Source organism: Lontra canadensis, unplaced genomic scaffold, assembly GCF_010015895.1.
Source record: "Lontra canadensis isolate GAN:19392208 unplaced genomic scaffold, GSC_riverotter_1.0 scaffold28, whole genome shotgun sequence".
Taxonomy (NCBI): Eukaryota; Metazoa; Chordata; class Mammalia; order Carnivora; family Mustelidae; genus Lontra; species Lontra canadensis.
The window spans coordinates 20,628,861-20,649,124 of NW_022631022.1; the positions used below are offsets into that span (position 1 = coordinate 20,628,861).

The window sequence follows — 20,264 nt, forward strand, 5'->3', positions numbered from 1 at the left end:
GAAAGATAGAGGTTGGGGAGGAGCAGAGGGAGAGCAGGGGAGAGAATCTCAAGTAGGCTCAATGCCCAGTGTGGAGCCTATGTAGGGCTTGATCTCACAACCCTGAGATCATGACCTGAGCTGAAATCTTGAGTCAAATAAACCAGCTGAGCCATGCAGGTGCCCCATCAGATACTACTTTTTAATGTGAGAAAAAAATCACAACCACTAGATTGAATGGAAGGTAAGAGGGAAGAAGATTCTGGGGAGTTATGGAGGGTTGTGCTGAGGCCATTAGAAATATAGGAAAACGCTACTAGAGGAAAACAGTTTATTTATTTATTTTTAAAGATTTTATTTGTCAGAAAGAGAGAAAGAGTGAGAGAAAGAGCACAAGCAGGTAGAGCAGCAGGCAGAGGGAGAAGCAGGCTCTCCGCTAAGCAAGGAACCTGATGTGGGACTCATTCCCAGGACCCTGGGATCATGACCTGAGTGCTTAAACTGACTGAGTCACTCAGGTATCCCTGGAAAACAGTTTAGTAAAGATCGTGCATCCTGTCAAAGTTCTGGGGCCAGTGAAGAAGTTAGCTTTTCCAGCAAAGAGCAAGGAAATGTTTACGCTCCCACTCTCATGTAGAGGAAAGGAGGCTTCATATTTTCTTGTATATTCTTCATTTAACCCTCGAAACTGTTTTTCTCTCCTGTTCTGCAACTCAGTTTTCCAGGTAGTAGACACAAGTTGATTTTTATAAGTAGCCTGATTTAGTACAATTGTCTTTTTAATATGTTTTTAGCTGAGTATGTGGAGGCTTTTAAAATGTAAATAGTATATCTCATGTCTTTGTAAACCCATGGCTTTTTTAGAGAAATAGGGTTATGTTGCTGTGCTGCAGTGGGTAGAAAATCCTGGACCATGCATCATCTGTGTAGTTTATTGGGTAATATGGTAAACTTTCTGGTGACTCTAGGGAAAATTTGTGACCTGGTTATGTTTTCACCCACCAAGGACGAAGGGAAAATACTAGGTTTTTCTTTTTATTCTCTGTTAATTTAATGTCTTCTGTGTTTTGAATTGACAGACCAACTTCTTTGGCTTGGGAAGTAAAGAAGATGTCTCCAGGACGTCATGTGATTCCAAGTCCATCGACAGATAGAATAAGTGTAACATCAAATGCTCGAAGAAGCTTAAATTTTGGGTGAGATGAACTAAAAAAAACTGACTTGGATTACAGTTAATTATTTTCTATGGATAATACAGTATTATAAGCTGATATTCCACTATAAAAAATCCATGTGTATGTTTGTTATGTGTTTGAAATTTTTTGAATAAAAAAAATCCAAGAGAATAAAATTTAGCTTTTAGGAAATGTAATATATTCAAATATAGTTAGGATCCAGAAATTAAAACCCATAAACATATGTCATGCTAAATGATTCATAACATGAATTAGCAATTTCTTTTACAACAAAAGATGTAAAGATATATCATAAGCTGTGTTACTGTCATGAAAATTGTATCTTTATGCATTGTAATCCCATCAATGCAGTTTTATAATTATTGTTTTATGTGGTTATATTTTAAATTAGATAGAAAAAAGTTATAAATGAAAAATACATTTATATATTTTTTGTATTTACCTGTGTAGTTACTTTTACTAGTGTTCTTTATATCTTCATGTAGATTCAAGTTATTGTCTGGTGTCCTCACATTTCGGCCTGAAGGACTCCCTTCAGTATGTCTTGTTGGGCGGGTCTGCTACTGACAGTTTTTTTTGGTTTTTGTTTTTCTGAGAATATCTTAATTTGTCCTTCAGTTTTGGAAGGATAGTTTCGTAGTACATTGAATTCTTGGTTGAAAGTCTTTTTCTTTTAGGAGTTTGAACATGTCTTATTACTTCCTTCTTAATTTTTAAAAATTTCTTTTTATTTTTTTAAAGATTTATTTATTTATTTGAGAGAGGGAGAGAGAGAATGAGCAGGAGGGGCAGAGGAAGAAAGAATCTCAAGCAGACTTCATGCTGAGTGTGGATCCTGACTTGGGGCTCAGTCTCACAACCCTGAGATCATGATCTGAGCTGAAACTGAGTTGGATGCTCAACTGACTGTGCCACCCAGGCCCCCCCGCCTCACTTTCTTCTGACTCCCATGGTTTCTGATGAAAAAAGCAATGGTCATTCTTATTAGGGATACATTTTGAGATGCCTCACTTTTCTCTTGCCGTTTTCATGATTCTATCTTTGTCTTTGAATAGTTTGATTGTGATGTAGGTCTCTGAGTTTATCCTATTTAGAGTTCATTTAACCTTTTGGATGAATAGATGAATGTTTTTCATCAAATTTGGAAAGTTTTTGTCCATTTCTGCAAATATCCTGCAAATATTCTTTCCTGGGAATCCCTCTATACCGATTTGGGATTTGTGATGGTGTTCCGCAGGTCTTGGAGGTTCTGTTTTTCTGCATTCTTTTTTCATTCTGTTTCTCAGATAATCTCAATTGTCCTCTCTTCAGGTTTGCTGATTGTTTATTTTACTAGCTCAAATCTGCTGTTGAGCCCCTCTGGTGAATTTTTCATTGCGGTTACTAATATTTTTCAACTCCTGAATATCTGTATAGTACTTTTTTATATTTATTTTCTCTTTATTGATACTATAGTTGGTGAAACATTGTTTGCATACTTTAGTTTTTAGACACAATTTTCTTCTGTTCTTTAGTATCCTTTGAAGATAATTATGGTACCTGATTTAAAGTCTGTCTAGGAAGCCCAATGTCTGGGTTTCCTTGAGGACAGTTTCAGTTACTGTTCTTTTACTGTGTGTATGAATGTGTCATACCTTCCTGTTTTTTGCATGTCATGTGACTTTTTGTTGTTGTTGAAACTGAATATTTTAAGTAATTTGGCAGCTTTGGAGATCAGATTGCTACCTCTTCAGGATTTGTTGTTGTGGCTGCTTTGTGGTGGTGATATTGTTACTGTTCAAAAACTCTATTGAACTAGTTTTCTGCAGTCTGTTTTCTTTGTCATGTGTAGTCACTAAAGTTTCTACTTGATTTGACAGAAGTTTCCTAGTTCTGTATATATGTTGTACATACCTTCAGTGCTCTAGCATTCACTTCCTGCCTCCTCACAGCCTCAAGATTAGTTAGAAGTGAGGTGTTAGGGCCTTCTCAGATCTTTCTGGGGCATGCACAGAACCCTCACTTATGTGTGGCTGTCTTGATTTTCAGGAACATGTAGGAGCTTTTCAAAGCCCCCTGTGGCCATTCCATTCTCCAGATTTTCCTTTAAAGTTTTTTTGTTTAGGCCCTTGTTTGCCCCAAGTGTTAAAGCAACTTTTGGCAGCTCTAATGTTAAACAGCCCTCACTATTTTCCTTAAGTGTCCCTGGGGAAATCTGTTTTTTAAGACACAGTTTTGTTTGGACTCTTAATTCTTTAGAGTGACTCTTAATACTGGATGTGTAATAGAGGGGTGGTAAATAGTTTGCTCTGTCAGTTCTCTTTCCTCTGTTAAAACCTAACCTTTCTTAATTGCTTTTTATCCTCACTCCAACCATGTCACTGTCATCTTCATCTCTTCTTACTGCTGAACCTCGCATCTACTTGTGTTATTATTACACTTGCCATGTAGTACAACCTTTTTAATGTTTCTTTTTTGTACTCATACTAGGATCTTTAACACAAATTCTTGTCATATCTTCTGTATCCCAAGCACCTAAGATTGTACCTGGCATTTAGTAAAAGCTCATTAAGGTTACTAGGTAGAACCAAATTTTTGCCGAGATTATTGAATAGTATTTCCTCAGGTGAAGGTTAATGGATTTTGAAAACTTAGAGTAATTGTACTTTAATGGAAGAGGAGAAAGGTATATAAGCAAACAAAACCAAATAATTGTATATTCAAGCACCATTTTAAGGGATGCATTTATATTATGTATTCCATTGGTCTGTGGCTCAGAATGTTGTATAATGCATGTTTTCTTTTAACATTGGAAGCCTTTAATGCATGCATGGTAAAAGTTCTTGCACTGATCTCCATATAATCATATTGTTGGATTAAATGGCATGCTTTATTATCAGTGTAAACCCTGTTTTTTTCAGTGTGCTGAAAAATTGTGGTTCATAGTCTACTTTTAAATTATCTACTCGCTTTTCTCCTACTAGTTGAGTTAAATGTTTACTCAGAATATAAACTAAACTAAATTTGCTTATTTAAGTTTCTTTGTTATTTTAACTCATAATTTAAATATTAAATAAAATGGTTAAGTATGATACAGAAAGAGTCATTGTTTCTGTGAAAACTTAAAATTCTTATAAAGCTTTGACAAAGGTGAACTATTAAAGTTTTGCTGTCAAAAGATTGGGGAAAATATTGTTAAAGTTGAGGAGCATTATTCACTTAGAATGTTTAATAGGTGTCACTAAATTCTCACTTCATTTTAAAGAGACCGAAATTGAATATTGCCAATGAGGCATTATACTTGTGGTCATGGTTCATGTAAGAAATGTACACAAAGAGAAAGCCTGTTTTGATAGTATCTCTGTCAATAGATTGACAAGTTAATGCACATTTATATTATTTAAAGATAGGAGTTTTTAAATCGAAATAAAATAAATGTCTAAATTGAAATAAAATATGTATTTTATAAGGTTCCCCCATTTAACTGAAATTTTCTTTTAAACTGAATTAATGAGAGCTTTTATATTATCCCTGTTCCTGTATAATATGTTGTACTATGTTGAATTAATGAAGTATTAGACCAACATAAATTTATGACTGTATTTGACTTCAGTTGCTCTGGTTGTATGGTACTCCATATATGTGGATATACACACCCAATTTATTTAGAATTTAAATATATTAAGTATATATTTAAGATTGCAACTTTTTTGGGGGGAAGTTGAAATAATTTTGAACTCTGCTAAATTTCATTTAAATAAACATGATGTAAATAACAGTGATAGAAACGTGACATATAACCAAATGAGTGGGGAATAATATGTTACACTGCTTTTTTATTTGGAAATAGCCCAAGTTCTTTTTTTTTTTTTTTATCATGCATATTGCATTTGTTCTTATTGGCTGCATAATAGTTCATGGTATTTTTTTCACTTTTAAATTTTTTTCAAATTTTTAAATTTTTTACAATGTAAATATTAAATATTCAATATGTAAATATTAAACAACACACTGCTGCACAAGCAGTGGACCAAATAAGAAATCAAGTGGCAAATCAAAATATGTCTCAAAGAAAAAGAAAACACAATATTCCAAAAACCTATGGGATGTGGCAAAAGTAGATGTTAGAGTGACATTTATTCTATAAATGCTTGTATTAAAAAAAGAATTAAAACAAATATCACAAGGAATTGGAAAAAAAAGATCCTTAGCTGAAATTTAGTAGAGGAAGGAAATAACAAAAATCAGAAAAAGAGACCCAAAATAATATTAAGTATATATTTAAATTTAAATTAAATTTAAATTAAATTTAAATTTTAAAAATTTTAGCTTTTATATTTGATTTATTAATGCAGAATTTTCTCCATAGGGGTTCACCTGGCACAGTGGCTGCTCCCCGTCTGGCTCCTACAGGTGTTAGTTGGGCTGACAAAGTAAAGGCTCATCATACCGGCTCTCCTGCTGCTTCAGATGTAGTTCCTGCTCAATCATGCCCACCAATGACTGTGCAGAAGACTTCTCGCAAAAATGGCAAGTGACTTTTTTTGTTTTTGTTTTTTTCATGAAGAGAGAATGTTTCTTAAGCAGCTCCATGCCCCGCATGGATCCTGAAGCAGGCTTGATCTTATAACCCTGCAATCATGACCTGAGCTGAAATCAAGAGTCAGATACTTAACTGACTGAGTGCTCCCAAAATGGCAAATGACTTTGAATCAATCTATTTATATAGTAGACAGGTAGAAGCATATGGAGTTTTATATATTTTACCTGAAACTGATGCTAATATCATTACATATTTATCTTTTTGCATCATTCATGTGATATTAATTTGCCTTAAAATAATCTTAATAAAGTAATCTTAAAAACTGTCTGAAAGTTTATGCAGATCATTCTAATCTCAGGGTTGCCCTGTGTAAACTTTAAGAGAATCATTCTTTTGTCAATTCATTTATGAAATCTTTATAACTCTTTTTTGACTTAAAATAGAAAAAAATTGACTGCTAATTCATTCTCTAGGCAGTGTACACTTATAAGTAGCATGTCACCATTTCGTTTCATTTATATTTGAGTATTATTTTGGCACTAAAATCATACTCAGTTTATCTTTGCTTACACATTTGTTTTCTATACCATGAAAATAATTACGGAGCACAAATAAATAGGGATATTATTACGAGGGCCTGTTTATTCCATAAGAATTTCCTTCATGGACTTTGACAACAATGGTAAAACCTAGAGTATACAGTGGAGAAGCAGAGGTCATAGGAATTTATAAATAGGAATTTTAAATAGTATCAGCCTTGATTTAGGAAGATAAATTTGTTGCTACAATGGGGAGGATGGGTACCAAGAGGAAGCAACTAACCATGATGGGTACCCTAGTGAGCAGTCTCACTAGGGAGTGGGATTCTTATTCAAAAAGAGAAGTAATGAAAATGAGAACATACCAAATCTAACCAGAATCTCTTTTGGAACATAGACATTATCTTTTCTCTCTTAGCTCACAATTGTCTGAACTTAGAATATAAAAAGCCAAAACTGATTATCTAATGTAAAAAAAAAAATTCTTTTCTTTCATAAAGTATTTTTATATAGAAATCCAGAGTGAATTTTTTTAATTTTACACATGTGCTAAGTTTAAGTTGTGCTAACTTCTGATATATAGAAATGTGTATCCACGTAACTATATATTTATATGTATAAAATACACACAAACATAATTCATATCTGTATTAATATTTTGAGTTTACCTCTGGAATTAATTTCATTTTGTGTCAAATATTTCATCTTTTACTATAAGCCTAATCTGTTCATGAGCATCTTTAGTCCATCTGAGGTAAGGGATATAATCCTGGTTAGGAGTGGGATATGGTGGTAGGATGCTCAGAACTGCATTTAGCCCATATAGGGTGCCTTGGAGCCATGTCATCTGAGTAGACACAGCCTTATACCAATTAACTTGGCTTGGTGAGTGGAGCCTGGCAGGATTTCAGCCTTTATTCAGTCTTAGCCAGGTATTCTTGTAGGCACCACCTACATATAGGTGGCAATCCTGGAGGGGGCTGCTCAGTGGTGGTACAAGCAGAAATTGATTAGGCCACCCTTGTAACAGCTTTACTTCTTGCTCTAAAAGACTGATTTAATTTGTCTGGCTGGGTTTGGTCAGATAGGGGGTCCGTTCTTCCAACCACTTCAGTTGATTTAGTTGAAGAGGGAGATCTTGATGGAGATCATTTTCATGTTCAAGTGTGCACATGGCTATGAAGCATCCAATTGGACTTTAAAGGCTCAATCTTAGGCAATAACCCAGTATTCATTCTTGACTCTTAAAAATTATGCTGCCAAGCTGGCAGTAGGTGAGCTATGTGATTTCTCTCTTTTAAGTGTCCTTAGTCTTGAAATACAAACCATAAGGAAAGCCTATTCCAAAACTAAGATGAATTCTTCACTTGCAGTGGGAGATCAAACCATTGCTCTTGGAGCCTTGGTTTGCCTGCCTTTAGCCCGGGGTAGTACAGAGAGGCTGAGGGGAGGAGAGAGAGAAGAACCAGTGGGCAGTCTCCAGGCATGTTTTTGCTTCAGGCCCATGGGTCAGAGGACCAGAGCAGTGGACAACTTGAGCTGGGCCCCTTGGTGAGGTAGGTTCGCTGTGTCCATGTCCTGGAGGCTGGCTCTGAGGACTCTGCCAGGCCCTCCCACTCCATCTGTCACTACAGTGGTTGGGAGGCTGTTGGACCCCAGGGGGCCACACTTTAGCACTGGGGGCTGCCTCCATCCCCCCCAAGTGAATTTCTTATACTTCTATTGAGCCTTGGATTTTAGAATTATTAGAATGAATTTACGTTACAAATTAAGGAGCACACTGAGAGTACTGCTTTCTTTTTCTTTGATGAAAGATCCCTTTAGAGCTTCTTCGTTCAAAAAGAAATGTTTTATTGGACGTAACAAATGCATTGCCATCTTTACATTACAGATATTCTTTTTTCCATTTTGGCCTCAGTAAGTTGTGTTTGCTTTTTTTTTTTTAAGACTTTATTTATTCATTTGACAGACAGAGATCACAAGCAGGCCAAGAGGCAGGCAGAGAGAGAGGAGGAAGCAAGCTCCCTACTGAGCAGAGAGCCCGATGTGGGGCTCGATCCCAGGACCTTGGGATCATGACCTGAGCCAAAGGCAGAGGCTTTAACCCACTGAGCCACCCAGGTGCCCCCGTGTTTGCTTATTTTAAATAATACTCCTTAGTCTTACCCAGTATATTGCCCTTGGTTTCTCTATATAGACTAGTAGTAGTAGAAAATTGAGAGTAGTCATTAGTTTTTTCTCCTAGGAGAAGGTAAGAGAATGTGGAACCAAGTTTAGTTTCTGTATTGTGAAAGAGTCTGAGAAAAATGTGTTAAATCTATTTGCAAAAAAATACCTTAAAGGAATCATGGTATTAAAGTATATCATGGTTTTGTTTAAAGCATTACTCTCAGATTATTTATGACTGTTGTGACTCATTTGGTTGAGATGAAATGATAAGTCTTGATTATAACTAGGCTTAAAAGTATCCATGTGCATATATCAGGAAATTTTGTTCTTGACTACTTTGATCTCCAGTTTTGGGGTTTTGATGTACTTTTATGAACGTGAATTATGGTTTATATCTTAAGTAATTTATAATAGCACTAGCTCTAGTATTAAAGTTTGTAATGATAGCCTATAAAAATGAATTTTGTTAAAGGTGACAGTTGGAACACATACATTTACTTTCTTTCCTAAACTCAACTAAAATGATATAAAAGGATTGAAAAATAGGACTTAAGGAAAAAGAGATAAGAGTTACAGACAAATTTTTGGAAGCTGGAAAGTAGACCAGACATTAGAGTGAGTTAGCTGAGTCCTAAACTCAGAGAGTGGGCAAAACTGTAAAGCAATCCAGTTTGTTCCACAGAACTACCCAGAGGTTAAAAAATTGGGAGCAGTTGTCTCTGGAAGTGAGGATAAAGGTAGGGATTATATGTAGTCATCCCAAATTTCTCCCTGCTTGCCCTCAACTCTGAATAGTAGGATGACAGTATTTCCCTCACCCCAGAAGAATATTGGAGGTTTATTCTATATGGATGGTAAAAGAGATGGTGTCTTACCTGAAGGATACCAGGCACATTGGAAAGTTGGGAGTAATGATTGATAATAAGTAGGTTAAGTGGAAGACTGTAAAGATAATGTTGAGATGCCTCATCCTTGTTTCTACTTCAAGCCCTCTTCTCCCATTGAGCTGCCAGGTTTGCAGACCAAGAGAATTCACACCTGTGGAACAAAGCGAGATCCAGTATAGATCATGAGATATTGGACTTGGGATATTATGAAGTTGATACTGTAATTGGATGACTGTCTGTTCTTCTTAGGAGACTTGGGCAATCTGAAGCCACGTTGTGAACTATGGTAGATTGTATGCAAAGATGGGTGTCAACAATTTCTTCCATTCTTGTGCATGCATGCCACTTTGATTGTCAAGTGGTAGAGTCTTTTTTTCCCTCCCCTTGAATCTTTGGTTTGCCCTGCGACTTGATATGATCAGTAGAACATGACAAGAGTGATCGGTAAATTCCCAGTCTAGCCTGTATGAGGCCTTGCAGCTTCCATTTTTTCCATGTTGGAAGCCAGCTACCATGTAAAGAAGTCCAGCATAGGCTGTTGAATAATAAGGGACTATGTGAGGAGAAAGAGGCCATGAGAAGGAGAACCTAGCTATCTCAGCCAACAATGGTGCCAAGACTTTAGGCATGTAGTGAAGGCATCATGAACAGTCTGGCCTTAGGTGAGCCACTCTAGCTGATATCATGTGTAGATGAAACCTCCCTCCACTGAGCACTCCTCAGATTTCTTACTCAAAGAATTGCATGGAAATAACACAGTTAGTGTTTCTGAAGGGGCACGTGCACCCAAATGTTTATAGCAGCAGTGTCCAGAATAGCCCAACTACGGAAAGAGCCTAGATGTCCATCAACAGATGAATGGATAAAGAAGATACAATGGAATACTATGCAGCCATCAAACCCCCTCGAAATCTTGCCATTTGCAACGACATGGATGGAACTAGAGGGTATTTTGCTAAGCGAAATAAGTCGATCAGAGAAAGACAATTATCTTATGATCTCACTGATATGAGGAATTCGAGAAACAAAACAGAGGATCATAGGGGAAGGGAGGGAAGAACGAAACAAGATGAAACCAGAGAGGGAGACTTTTAATCTCAGGAAACAAACAGGGTTGCTGGAGGGGAGGGGGGTGCAGGAATGGAGTGGCTGGGGGATGGACATTGGGGAGGTTATGTGATATGATGTGTGTTGTGAATTGTGTAAGACTGATGAATCACAGACCGTGATTTGCCCCTGAAACAAATAATACATTATATGTTAATTAAAAAATAAAAATAAGTAAATAAATAAAAGATGCTAGGTTTTGGGTTTGCTATATAAAAATAGATAATGGAATTATCCACCATTTGAATAACATGAATTTTAGAAAGCAGAAGGAGGAAATCATGAAATTAGATAATTAAAGGAAATTTCCTTATAAGTTTCTAGACCAAAAGGGCTCATCCACTTCAGTGGATGAAAACAGAATGACACCAAAACATGTTAGGAAATTTATGAATACTACAGATGATGAGAGGCTTAAAATTAGATAATATAGTCATTTAATATACAGATGACCAGGAATCAGAATGGCATCTGCTTCTGCTAAATCGTCCCTAGAAGCCACAAGAAAATTGAGCAAAGTTTTCAGAATTTTTGAAGGAAAATTATTTTTAATGTAAAATTCTATGCTCAGCCAAGTTATCCATTAAATGTGAAAGCTGGCTGAAGATATTTTCATTCATGCAAGATCTCAAAAATTTTTTTTGCCTCCATGGACCTATTCGCTCCTGGAGGATGCCATCCCAGAAGAGAGGCAAAGGTGATGTATGGTGGTGATCCCACTATGATAACTGTTCCAGGTCTAGGGAGCAACCCATCCAGATTTTTGACGGTTACAGGGCTCTGGAAGATAGGAATACATGAAAATTTTAAAACATCTGATGTATTTGCACACATCAGAAAGAGTTTTAAAGTTTAGGCGTGTTGGGATTGAATTGATTCTAAGTGCAGTTGCAAATATTGAGACTATAAATAAATGGAGAGAGAAGAAATAGGAAAATGCGGAGAAGCACAGAAGAGGCATACCTGTAAGTTGAGTCTGTGAAGGGGTTGAGTGAATGGTATAATAGTAATGTTTGAAGAGATAATCCCTAAGTATTTCCCCAAACCATTAAAATATCAGTCTCATATTTTAGAAGCACTGTGAACTCCAAGCAGGAAAAATAGAAAACATATCTCATTTAGATGTAATACAATAAAAATACCACAAATCAGAGAAAAAATCTTTACAAGTAGAGTAAAAATAAATAAATAAATAAATAAATAACTTCAGATGACCCTGAACAATACTTGAAAATCCCTGTATAACCTTTGTCTCCCCCAAAACTTAACTACTAATAGCCTATTTTTGATTACAAGCCTTACTGACAACATGAATAGTCAACACATATTTTGTATGCTTTATGTATTATATACCATATTCTTATAGTAAAGGAAGCTAGAGAAAAAATGTTTATTAAGAAAATCCTAATAACAGATACACTTAAAGTACTGTATCAAAAAAATCCGTATATAAGCAGACCTACACAGTTTAAACTCATGTGTCCTAAGAGTAAGAGTAAGTTGATAGCTGATGGAAGCCAGATGATGACATCTTTTAGATGCTGAAAGAAAATAATTGGCAAATAGTATTCTCTATCAAGCAAGAAAGTGAATTACAGATAAATAAAAATTGAGAGAACTTGCAATCAGTAGAATTACACTAAAAGAAGTACCACAAGAATTTTTCAGGTTAATGGAAGAAGATCCCAAATCGAAACCCAGGAATGCATAAAGGAATGAAGAACACCAGGAGGAGTAAACACATGGAGTACATTAAATGTTTAGTATTGACTGTGCTTGAAATACATACAAAATGAGAATTTCTGACAATATTCCAAGAGACAGGAGAAGAATAAATGGAGATTATATTTAGGATCCTTTAGAAGTTACAAAAATTCCGACTTGTACTAGATATTGTAAGTTAAGGATATATTTTGTAAATTCAAGAAAATCACAAAGGAGAGTAAAAGAATGTTCAACTAACTGATTAATGCAAAAGAAGCCAAGAAAGAAAAAAAAAGAAACATAAAACAGATGAGACAAATCAAAACCAAATTATAAAATGCAAAATACAAAAACATCAGTTAAAGGTAAATGGTCTTTTTATTTTAATTTAATTTTATTTAAATTCAATTAATATATAGTATATTATTAGTTTCAGAGGTAGAATTTAGTGATTCATCAGTTGCATATAACACTCCGTGCTCATTCCATCAAGTGTCCTCCTTTATTCCCATCACCCAGCTACCCCATTCCACATCCCCCTCTAGCAACCCTTAGTTTGTTTCTTATAGTTAAGAGTCTCTTATGGTTTGTCTCCTTCATTGATTTCAGATTGTTTTATTTTTCTCTCCCTTCTCCTATGATCTTCTGTTTTATTTCTTAAATTCCATATATGACTGAACTCATAATTGTCTTTCTCTGATTGACTTATTTCATGTAGTGTGATAACCTCTAGTTCCATCCATGTCATTGCAAACAGTTAAGATTTGTTTTGATGGCTGAGTGGTATTCCACTGTATGTATGTGTGTGTGTGTGTGTGTGTGTGTGTGTGTGTATCACACCTTCTTTATTCATCTGTCGATGGACATCTGGGCTCTTCCCATAGTTTGGCTATTGTGGACATTGCTGCTATAAAAGGGGTACAGGTGCCCCTTCAAATCACTGTTTGTATCTTTTGAGTGAAATACCTAGTAGTGCAATTGTTGGGTTATAGGGTACGTCTATTTTTATCTTTTTGAGGAACTGCCATACTATTTTTCAGAGTGGCTGTATCAGCTTGAATTCTCACCAAGATTGTAAGAGGGTTCTCCTTTTTCTGCATCCTTGCCAACATCTGTTGTTAGCTGACTTGTTAATTTTAACCATTCAGATTGGTGTGAGATGGTATATCATTGTGGTTTTGATTTGTATTTCCCTGATGCTGAGTGATATGGAGCATTTTCTTGTGTGTCTGTTGGCCATTTGCATGTCTTCTTTGGAGAAGCATCTGTTCATGTCTCCTGCCCATTTCTTGACTGGATTATTGGTTCTTTGGGTGTTGAGTCAGTAAGTTCTTTATAGATTTTGGATACTAGCCCTTTATCTGATCTGTCATTTGCAAATATCTTCTCCCATTTTGTTGGTTGTCTTTGGTTTTGTCGACTATTTCCTTTGCTATGCAAAAGCTTTTCATCATCCCAATAGTTAATTTTTGTTTTTGCGGGGGCATGTCTAGCAAAAAGTTGCTGTGGCTGAGGTCAAAGAGGTTGCTGCCTGTGTTCTTCTCTAGGATTTTGATGGATTCCTGTCTCACGTTTAGGTCTTTCATCCTTCATTTTGAATCTGTTTTTGTGTATGGTGTAAGGAAATGGTGCAGTTTCATTCTTCTGCACGTGGCTGTCCAGTTTTCCCAAAACCATTTGTTGAAGAGACTATGTTTTATCCAGTGGATATTCTTTCTTGATTTGTTGAAGATTAATTGGCCATAAGTTGCGGGTCCATTTCTGGGGTCTCTATTCTGTTCCGTTGACCTGTGCATCTGTTTTTGTGCCAGTACTATACTGTCTTGATGATTCCAGCTTTGTAATATAGCTTGAAGTCTGGAATTGTGATGCCACCAGCTATGGTTTTCCTTTTTAACATTCTTTTGTCTGTTTGGGGTCTTTCTGGTTCCATACAGATTTTAGGGTTATTTATTCCAGCTCTGTGAAAAATGTTGATGGTATATAGGGATTGCATTGAATGTGTATTGCGTTGAATGTGTAGATTGCTCTAGGTAGCAAAGACATTTTAATAATATTTGTTCTTCCATTCCATGGAGATGTTGAACTACCCTTGCAGCCCAGGAATAAACCCCACTTGGTCATGGTGAATAATGTAATGTTGTTTAAATGTAATGTTGGATCATATTGGCTAGGATCTTGGTGAGAATTTTTGTATCCATGTTCATCAGGGATATTGGTCTGTAATTCTCCTTTTTGATCAAGTCTTTGGTTTTGGGATCAAGATAATGCTGACCTCATAGAATGTGTTTGGGAGTTTCCCTTCCATTTCTACTTTTTGAAACAGCTTCAGAATAGATTAATTCTTCTTTAAATGTTTGGTAGAATTCTGCTGGAAGGCAGTCTGGTCCTAGACACTTGTTTGTTGGTAGATTTTTGATTACTGCTTCCATTTCTTTGCTGGTTATGGGTCTGTTCAGGTTTTCTATTTCTTTCAGTTTTGGTAGTTTATAAGTTTCTAGAAATGCATCCATTTCTTCCAGATTGCCTAATTTGTTGGTATACAGTGGCTCATAATATGTTCTTATAATTGTATTTTTGCAGTGTTGGTTGTGACCTCCCTTCTTTCATTCATGATTTATTTGGATCCTTCCACTTTTCTTTTTGGTAAGTTAGGCTAGGGATTTATCAATCTTGTTTATTCTTTCATAGAACCAGCTCCTAGTTTTGTTTATCTGTTCCACCATTTGTTTTTTAAATTTCTATTTCATTGTTTTCTACTCTAATCTGTATTATTTCTCTTATTCTGCTGGGTGTGGGTGTTATTTGCTGTTGTTTTTCCACCTCCTTTGGGTGTAAGGTTAGCTTGTGTATTAGTCTTTTCTTGTTTCTTGACAAAGACTTGTATTGCTCTGTATTTGCCTCTTAGGACTGCCTTCACTGCATCCCCAAGATTCTGAGCAGTTGTGTTTTCATTTTCATTTGCCCATAAATTTTTTTAATTCTTTAATTTCCTGGTTGATCCATTCATAGGATGCTTTTTAACCTCCATGTATTTGTGTTCCTTCCAAATTTTCTCTTATGATTGTGTTCAAGTTTTAAAGCATTGTGGTCTGAAAGTATGCAGGGAGTAATCCCAGTTTTACTGGTTGAGACCTGACTTGTGACCCAGGATGTGATCTGTTCTAGAGAATGTTCTGTGTGCACTCGAGAAGAATGTGTATTTTGTTGCTTTAGGATGGAATGCTCTGAATACATCTGTGAAGTCCATATGGTCCAGTGGGTCATCATTGCCCTTGTTTCCTTGTTGGTTTGCATAGATAGTCTGTCCATTGCTGTGAGTGGAGTGTTAACGTCCCCTACTATTACTGTCTTATTATCCATGTGTTTCTTTAATTTTGTTATTAACTGGTGTATATAATTGGCTGCTCCCAATATAAGTGCATGAATATTTACAATTGTTAGATCTTCTTGTTGGAGAGACCCTTTTATTATGATATTAGTGTCTTTTTTCCTGTCTTATTGCAGTCTTTGGTTTAAAATCTAGTTTGTATAAAGATTCCTTTCCCAGCTTTCTTTTGAAGTCCACTAAAGGCAAATGGTCTAAATATTAAATTTTTGAAATTATAATTGCATTAAAAATAATGCCCGAGTGTGTTAAGCGTAAAGTGATATACCTTCAATTTGAAAACAGAGAAGTCAAAAAAAGATGGGAAAAGATATTCCATACATGTCTTATTCAAATCAAAGGTGGTATTGCTTTATTACCAGACAAAATAGATACAGTAACCAAGAAACATTTTAAAGAGAAATTGTTTTTTAATTTTTAAAGGAGTATTTTAACAGAATTGGAAAATAATTCTTAATTCTTAATGTAACACATCTTTAAAACATATAAAGCAAAAACTAACATAATTGAAAGGAAAAATTGAAAAATGTATACTCACTCTATGAGATTTTAAAATAACTGTCTCAACACTGACAGTACAAGTAAACAAAAAAAAAAACAGGGTATCTAAACAATGTGATTAATGAACCTGATATAATTGTTTGTCTAACAAATAAGCTTTTTTTTTTTTTTAAACAAATATGCTATTCTTTTCCTTTTTCTTTTTATCCTTCAACCTGGAAACTTTTTACTGACATGTCTTCCAGTCCACTGGTCCTCTATTCTGTATGTCTAACCTGTATTATCTTAAATGTATTAATAATAGCTATTTTGAAAAGTCTGTGTCTGAAAATTAAAAATTCAAATATCTGAACTACCTGTGGGTTTGTTACTTTAAAAACATTTTTGGGGAGTTCTCAGGTATTTGAACCTTTTTAAACATGCCTCATAATATTTAGTTGAATGTTTAACATGGTGTATTTAAAATTATAGAGGCTGCTTTTAAAAATATTGTTGTTTTTCTTTTGGCAAGAAGATAGAGCTTAAGGAGTTTACCTTAATCCTTGAAGGTTTGGTTTGAGGTTTTATTAAAGTTGATGTGTTTCAGTTTTGTCCTTATTCCTTTTGAGTCTTAACTGAAAATCTGGGGTGTTTGCCAAGACTACTACATTCCTGAATTCCTTACCACTCTATAGTTGATATAGTATCTGCTTAGTTCGTTAGCATTCTAGCTGCTGCTTTTTTCTGGGTATTATGGAGTCTTGGTGTGTATGTGCAAAGCGTAGTAGTTGTCAGACTCCTAAGGGAAGGCTAAATACAGTTCCTGCCTCTCCCAAGACTTTTGCTCCTGAAGTCTCAGTTATTTTAGACTCATTGAACTCCAGTATTTGTTTCAGCCAGACATGACTGTTGGTTTCGGCTAGGATTCACTTCCCCCTGAATTTGAAATGTCTTCAGGAAAAGATTCCAGGGTCAATGTGGATCTCATCTTGTCCTTCCCTTTTTTCAGGAATGGTAGTTCTTCAAATCTTGCCTATCATGATTGCTTTCCAATGCCTTTAGACCATTCAGTTGTGTAGTTTGTCTAGCTTTTATAGTTGTGTTTGGCATGAAGGGGGTTAATTTTGATATAGGTTACTTTGTCATGTAAGCCCAAATATATATTCAAGTATACATGGAATATTTACCAGAATGGACACATGCCGAGCCATTAAACAAATTTCACAAAATTTTAGATGATTGAACTCATTTGTCTTCTTGAACACTGTAGAATTAAATTAGAAATCCGTTTAAAAAGATAGCCGTATAATTCTCAAATTTTTGGAATTTTGGAATATATTTCTGAATAATCCTTGAGTCAGAGAAGAAATCATAATGAAAAGTATAAAATGGGAATTCAGTGAAAAGTAACATTTAAAATCTTATGGGCTAAAGATAATGCTGTGCTTTGAGGAAAATTTCTAGCCTCAATTTCATATATTAGAAAAGAAGAAAACCTATCTCTGGAAATTAGAAAGGAACAAATTAAACCCAAGGAACATAAGAAAGAAGGAGAAGGTAGAGGTGAGAAATGAGAAAATCAGCAGAGCCAAAAGGTAATTCTTTGAATAGGCTAATATAATTAATAGACTTCTAATACTGATTATGGAAAAAGAGGAGACAAGACATAATACCATGTATGAGATAAAGGCATGAGTAGAGACTCCACAGATATTGAGAAGGTAATAGGATATTATGAACAATATTATATGCTAAATTTAGAAAAGAAAATGACAAATTTCTTGAAAAACAGTATGTAATCAAACTTTTATAGCAGGAATTAGAATAACATGAAGGAATTTAGTAAGTATTTTTTTTTTAGAAATCTGGGTGTATAATTAACATTTTTTTTCACAAAGAAAATTCCTGGTCAAGATGGCTTCACTGTGAATTCTTTCAAACTTTTAAGGTAAAACTAACATTAATTATATAGAAACTCTTACTGAGAATAAAAAAGTGGATCTTGTTTTCTGATGCCTGTATAATCTAATAAAGGATATTATAAAATAGAACATTTTCTCTTGAACAATGATAAGTTGTAAACAGAATATTACTACATTAGATATAGTAATAAGTGAAAATAGTAATATATCAGTGATGTTGGGATTATTCTGTTGCTTTTCATTTATTGGTTGTTTTAATTTGAATTTAATGTTACTTTATTAATGTCATCTATAAAATATTAAAAATTGTTTAAGTTCTGGAGTGTAAAAACTATGATATGAAATAAAATTTTGAGTTTTGTGTACTTACAAAATTATTCTAAGCATTTAGAAGCTCTCTGACAGGTTAATTGCATGATTTGCTATTCTCAACATGCATTCTTCATTATGGGAATAATTTTTCAATATAGTTTATACTGAAGGCTCCTTAAAAATGTAATTTGTTCATAGCTAATTTCTTAGTGCCTAAGAGACCTGTGTTATAGTTTCTGTTTTGGTACATTCCTCTGACTTGCTTCAGTTATTTCACTTTTTCTTTTTATTACATGGTAGTGTTTGTGTTGGCCATCATATTGGTTATGGACTAGGTTCAAGTGTTAAGCAGTATTTCTTTTTATAAGAAAGCTTTGAAAGAGGGTGTTTTTCTTTCCTTTAAAATGTAAAGTTATTAATCATACTGTTCCTAAGGGTGAGCCAGTTAAATTAAGTGGAAACTGAAATCTTTCGTTAAACTTAATTTCATAATTTAGTTGCTTCTTTTTTTCTTTTGGTACATATGATTTTTAAAGGGTTGATTTTATATTTTAAAATATACATTATAAAATTAATTAAATATTAATATAAATAATAGACTTATACTAATTTTTTTAATGTTCAGTTAACTACTCTATAGCACACAATTAGTTTTTTTAAAATATTTTATTTATTTATTTGACAGAGATCACAAGTAGGCAGAGAAGCAGGCAGAGAGAGGGGAGGAAGCAGGCTCCCTGCTGAGCAGAGAGCCCAATGCGGGGCTCGATCCCAGGACCCTGGGATCATGACCTGAGCCAAAGGCAGAGGTTTAACCCACTGAGCCACCCAGGTGCCCCCATAATTAGTTTTAGATGTAGTGTTCAGTGATTCATTAGTTAAATATAATACCCAGTGCTCATCACAGCACATGCTCTCCTTGATACCCATCACCCTGTAACCCTTTCCCTCCACCCTCCTCCCCTTTGAAACCCTCCGATTGTTTTCTGGGGTCCATAGTCTCCTCCCATGGTTCATCTCCCTCTCTGATTTCTCCCCCTTTGAATTTCCCTCCCTTCCCTTTGGTCTTGTGTGCTATTGCTCTTATGTTCCACATAAGAGTAAAACCATATGATAATCGACTTTCTCTGCTTGACTTATTTCACTTAACATAATCCCCTCCAGTTCCATCCATGTTGATGCCAGTGGTGTGTGTTCATCCTTTCTGATGGCTGAGTAGTATTCCATTGTATATATGGAACACATCTGTTTTATCCATTTGTCTGTTGAAGGGCATCTTGGCTCCTTCCACAGTTTGGCTGTTGTGGACATGGTTGCTATGAACATTGGTGTGCATGTGACCCTTCTTTTCACTACATCTGTATCTTTGGGGTAAATAGCCAGTAGGGCGAGGACTGGATCGTAGGGTAGCTCTATTCTTAACATCTTGAGGAACCTTGATACTCTTTTCCAGAGTGGCTATACCAGCTTGCATTCCCACCAACAGTGTTAGAGTGTTCCCCTTTTTCCACATCCTCGCCAACACTTGTTTCCTGTTTTGTTAATTTTTGCCATTCTAACTGGTGTAAGGAGGTGTCTCATTATGGTTTTGATTTGTATTTCCCTAATGGCTAGTGGTGTTGAACATTATTTCATATGTCTGTTAGCCATTTGTATATCTTCTTTGGGGAAGTGTCTGTTCATGTCTTCTGTCCATTTTTTGACTGGATTATTAGTTTTTTGAGTGTTGAGTTTGAGAAGTTCTCTATAGATCTCAGATATCAGCCCTTTATCTGTAATGTCATTTGCAGATATCTTCTACCGTTTCGTGGGCTGCCTCTTAGTTTTGTCAGCTGTTTCCTTTGCTGTGCAGAAGCTTGCTTTCTTGATGAAGTTCCACAAGTTTATTTTTGGTTTTGTTTCCCTTGCCTTTGGAGACGTGTCTTGAAAGAAGTTACTCTGGTCGATGTTGAAGAGGTACTGGATTTTGATAGATTCCTGTTTCACATTGAGGCCTTTCACCCATTTTGAGTTTATCTTTGTGTGTTGTGTTAGGGAATGCTCCAGTATCATTCTTCTA

General features: G+C 35.3%; 1 protein-coding gene across 3 annotated transcripts in view; it reads left to right on the plus strand.

Annotated features, from left to right (window-relative positions):
- SCAPER (S-phase cyclin A associated protein in the ER) overlaps positions 1–20,264 on the plus strand; it is a 460,910-nt gene that overhangs the window by 74,539 nt on the left and 366,107 nt on the right. For 2 of the 3 annotated variants that reach the window (XM_032865126.1, XM_032865127.1), the window contains exons 7-8: positions 1,059–1,175; positions 5,524–5,684. In XM_032865126.1, coding sequence (XP_032721017.1) covers positions 1,059–1,175; positions 5,524–5,684 — 278 coding nt within the window. Of the gene's footprint in view, positions 1–1,058; positions 1,176–5,523; positions 5,685–13,597; positions 13,603–19,390; positions 19,393–20,264 lie in introns of those variants that run through there. The other variant, XM_032865128.1, reaches the window with a different exon arrangement.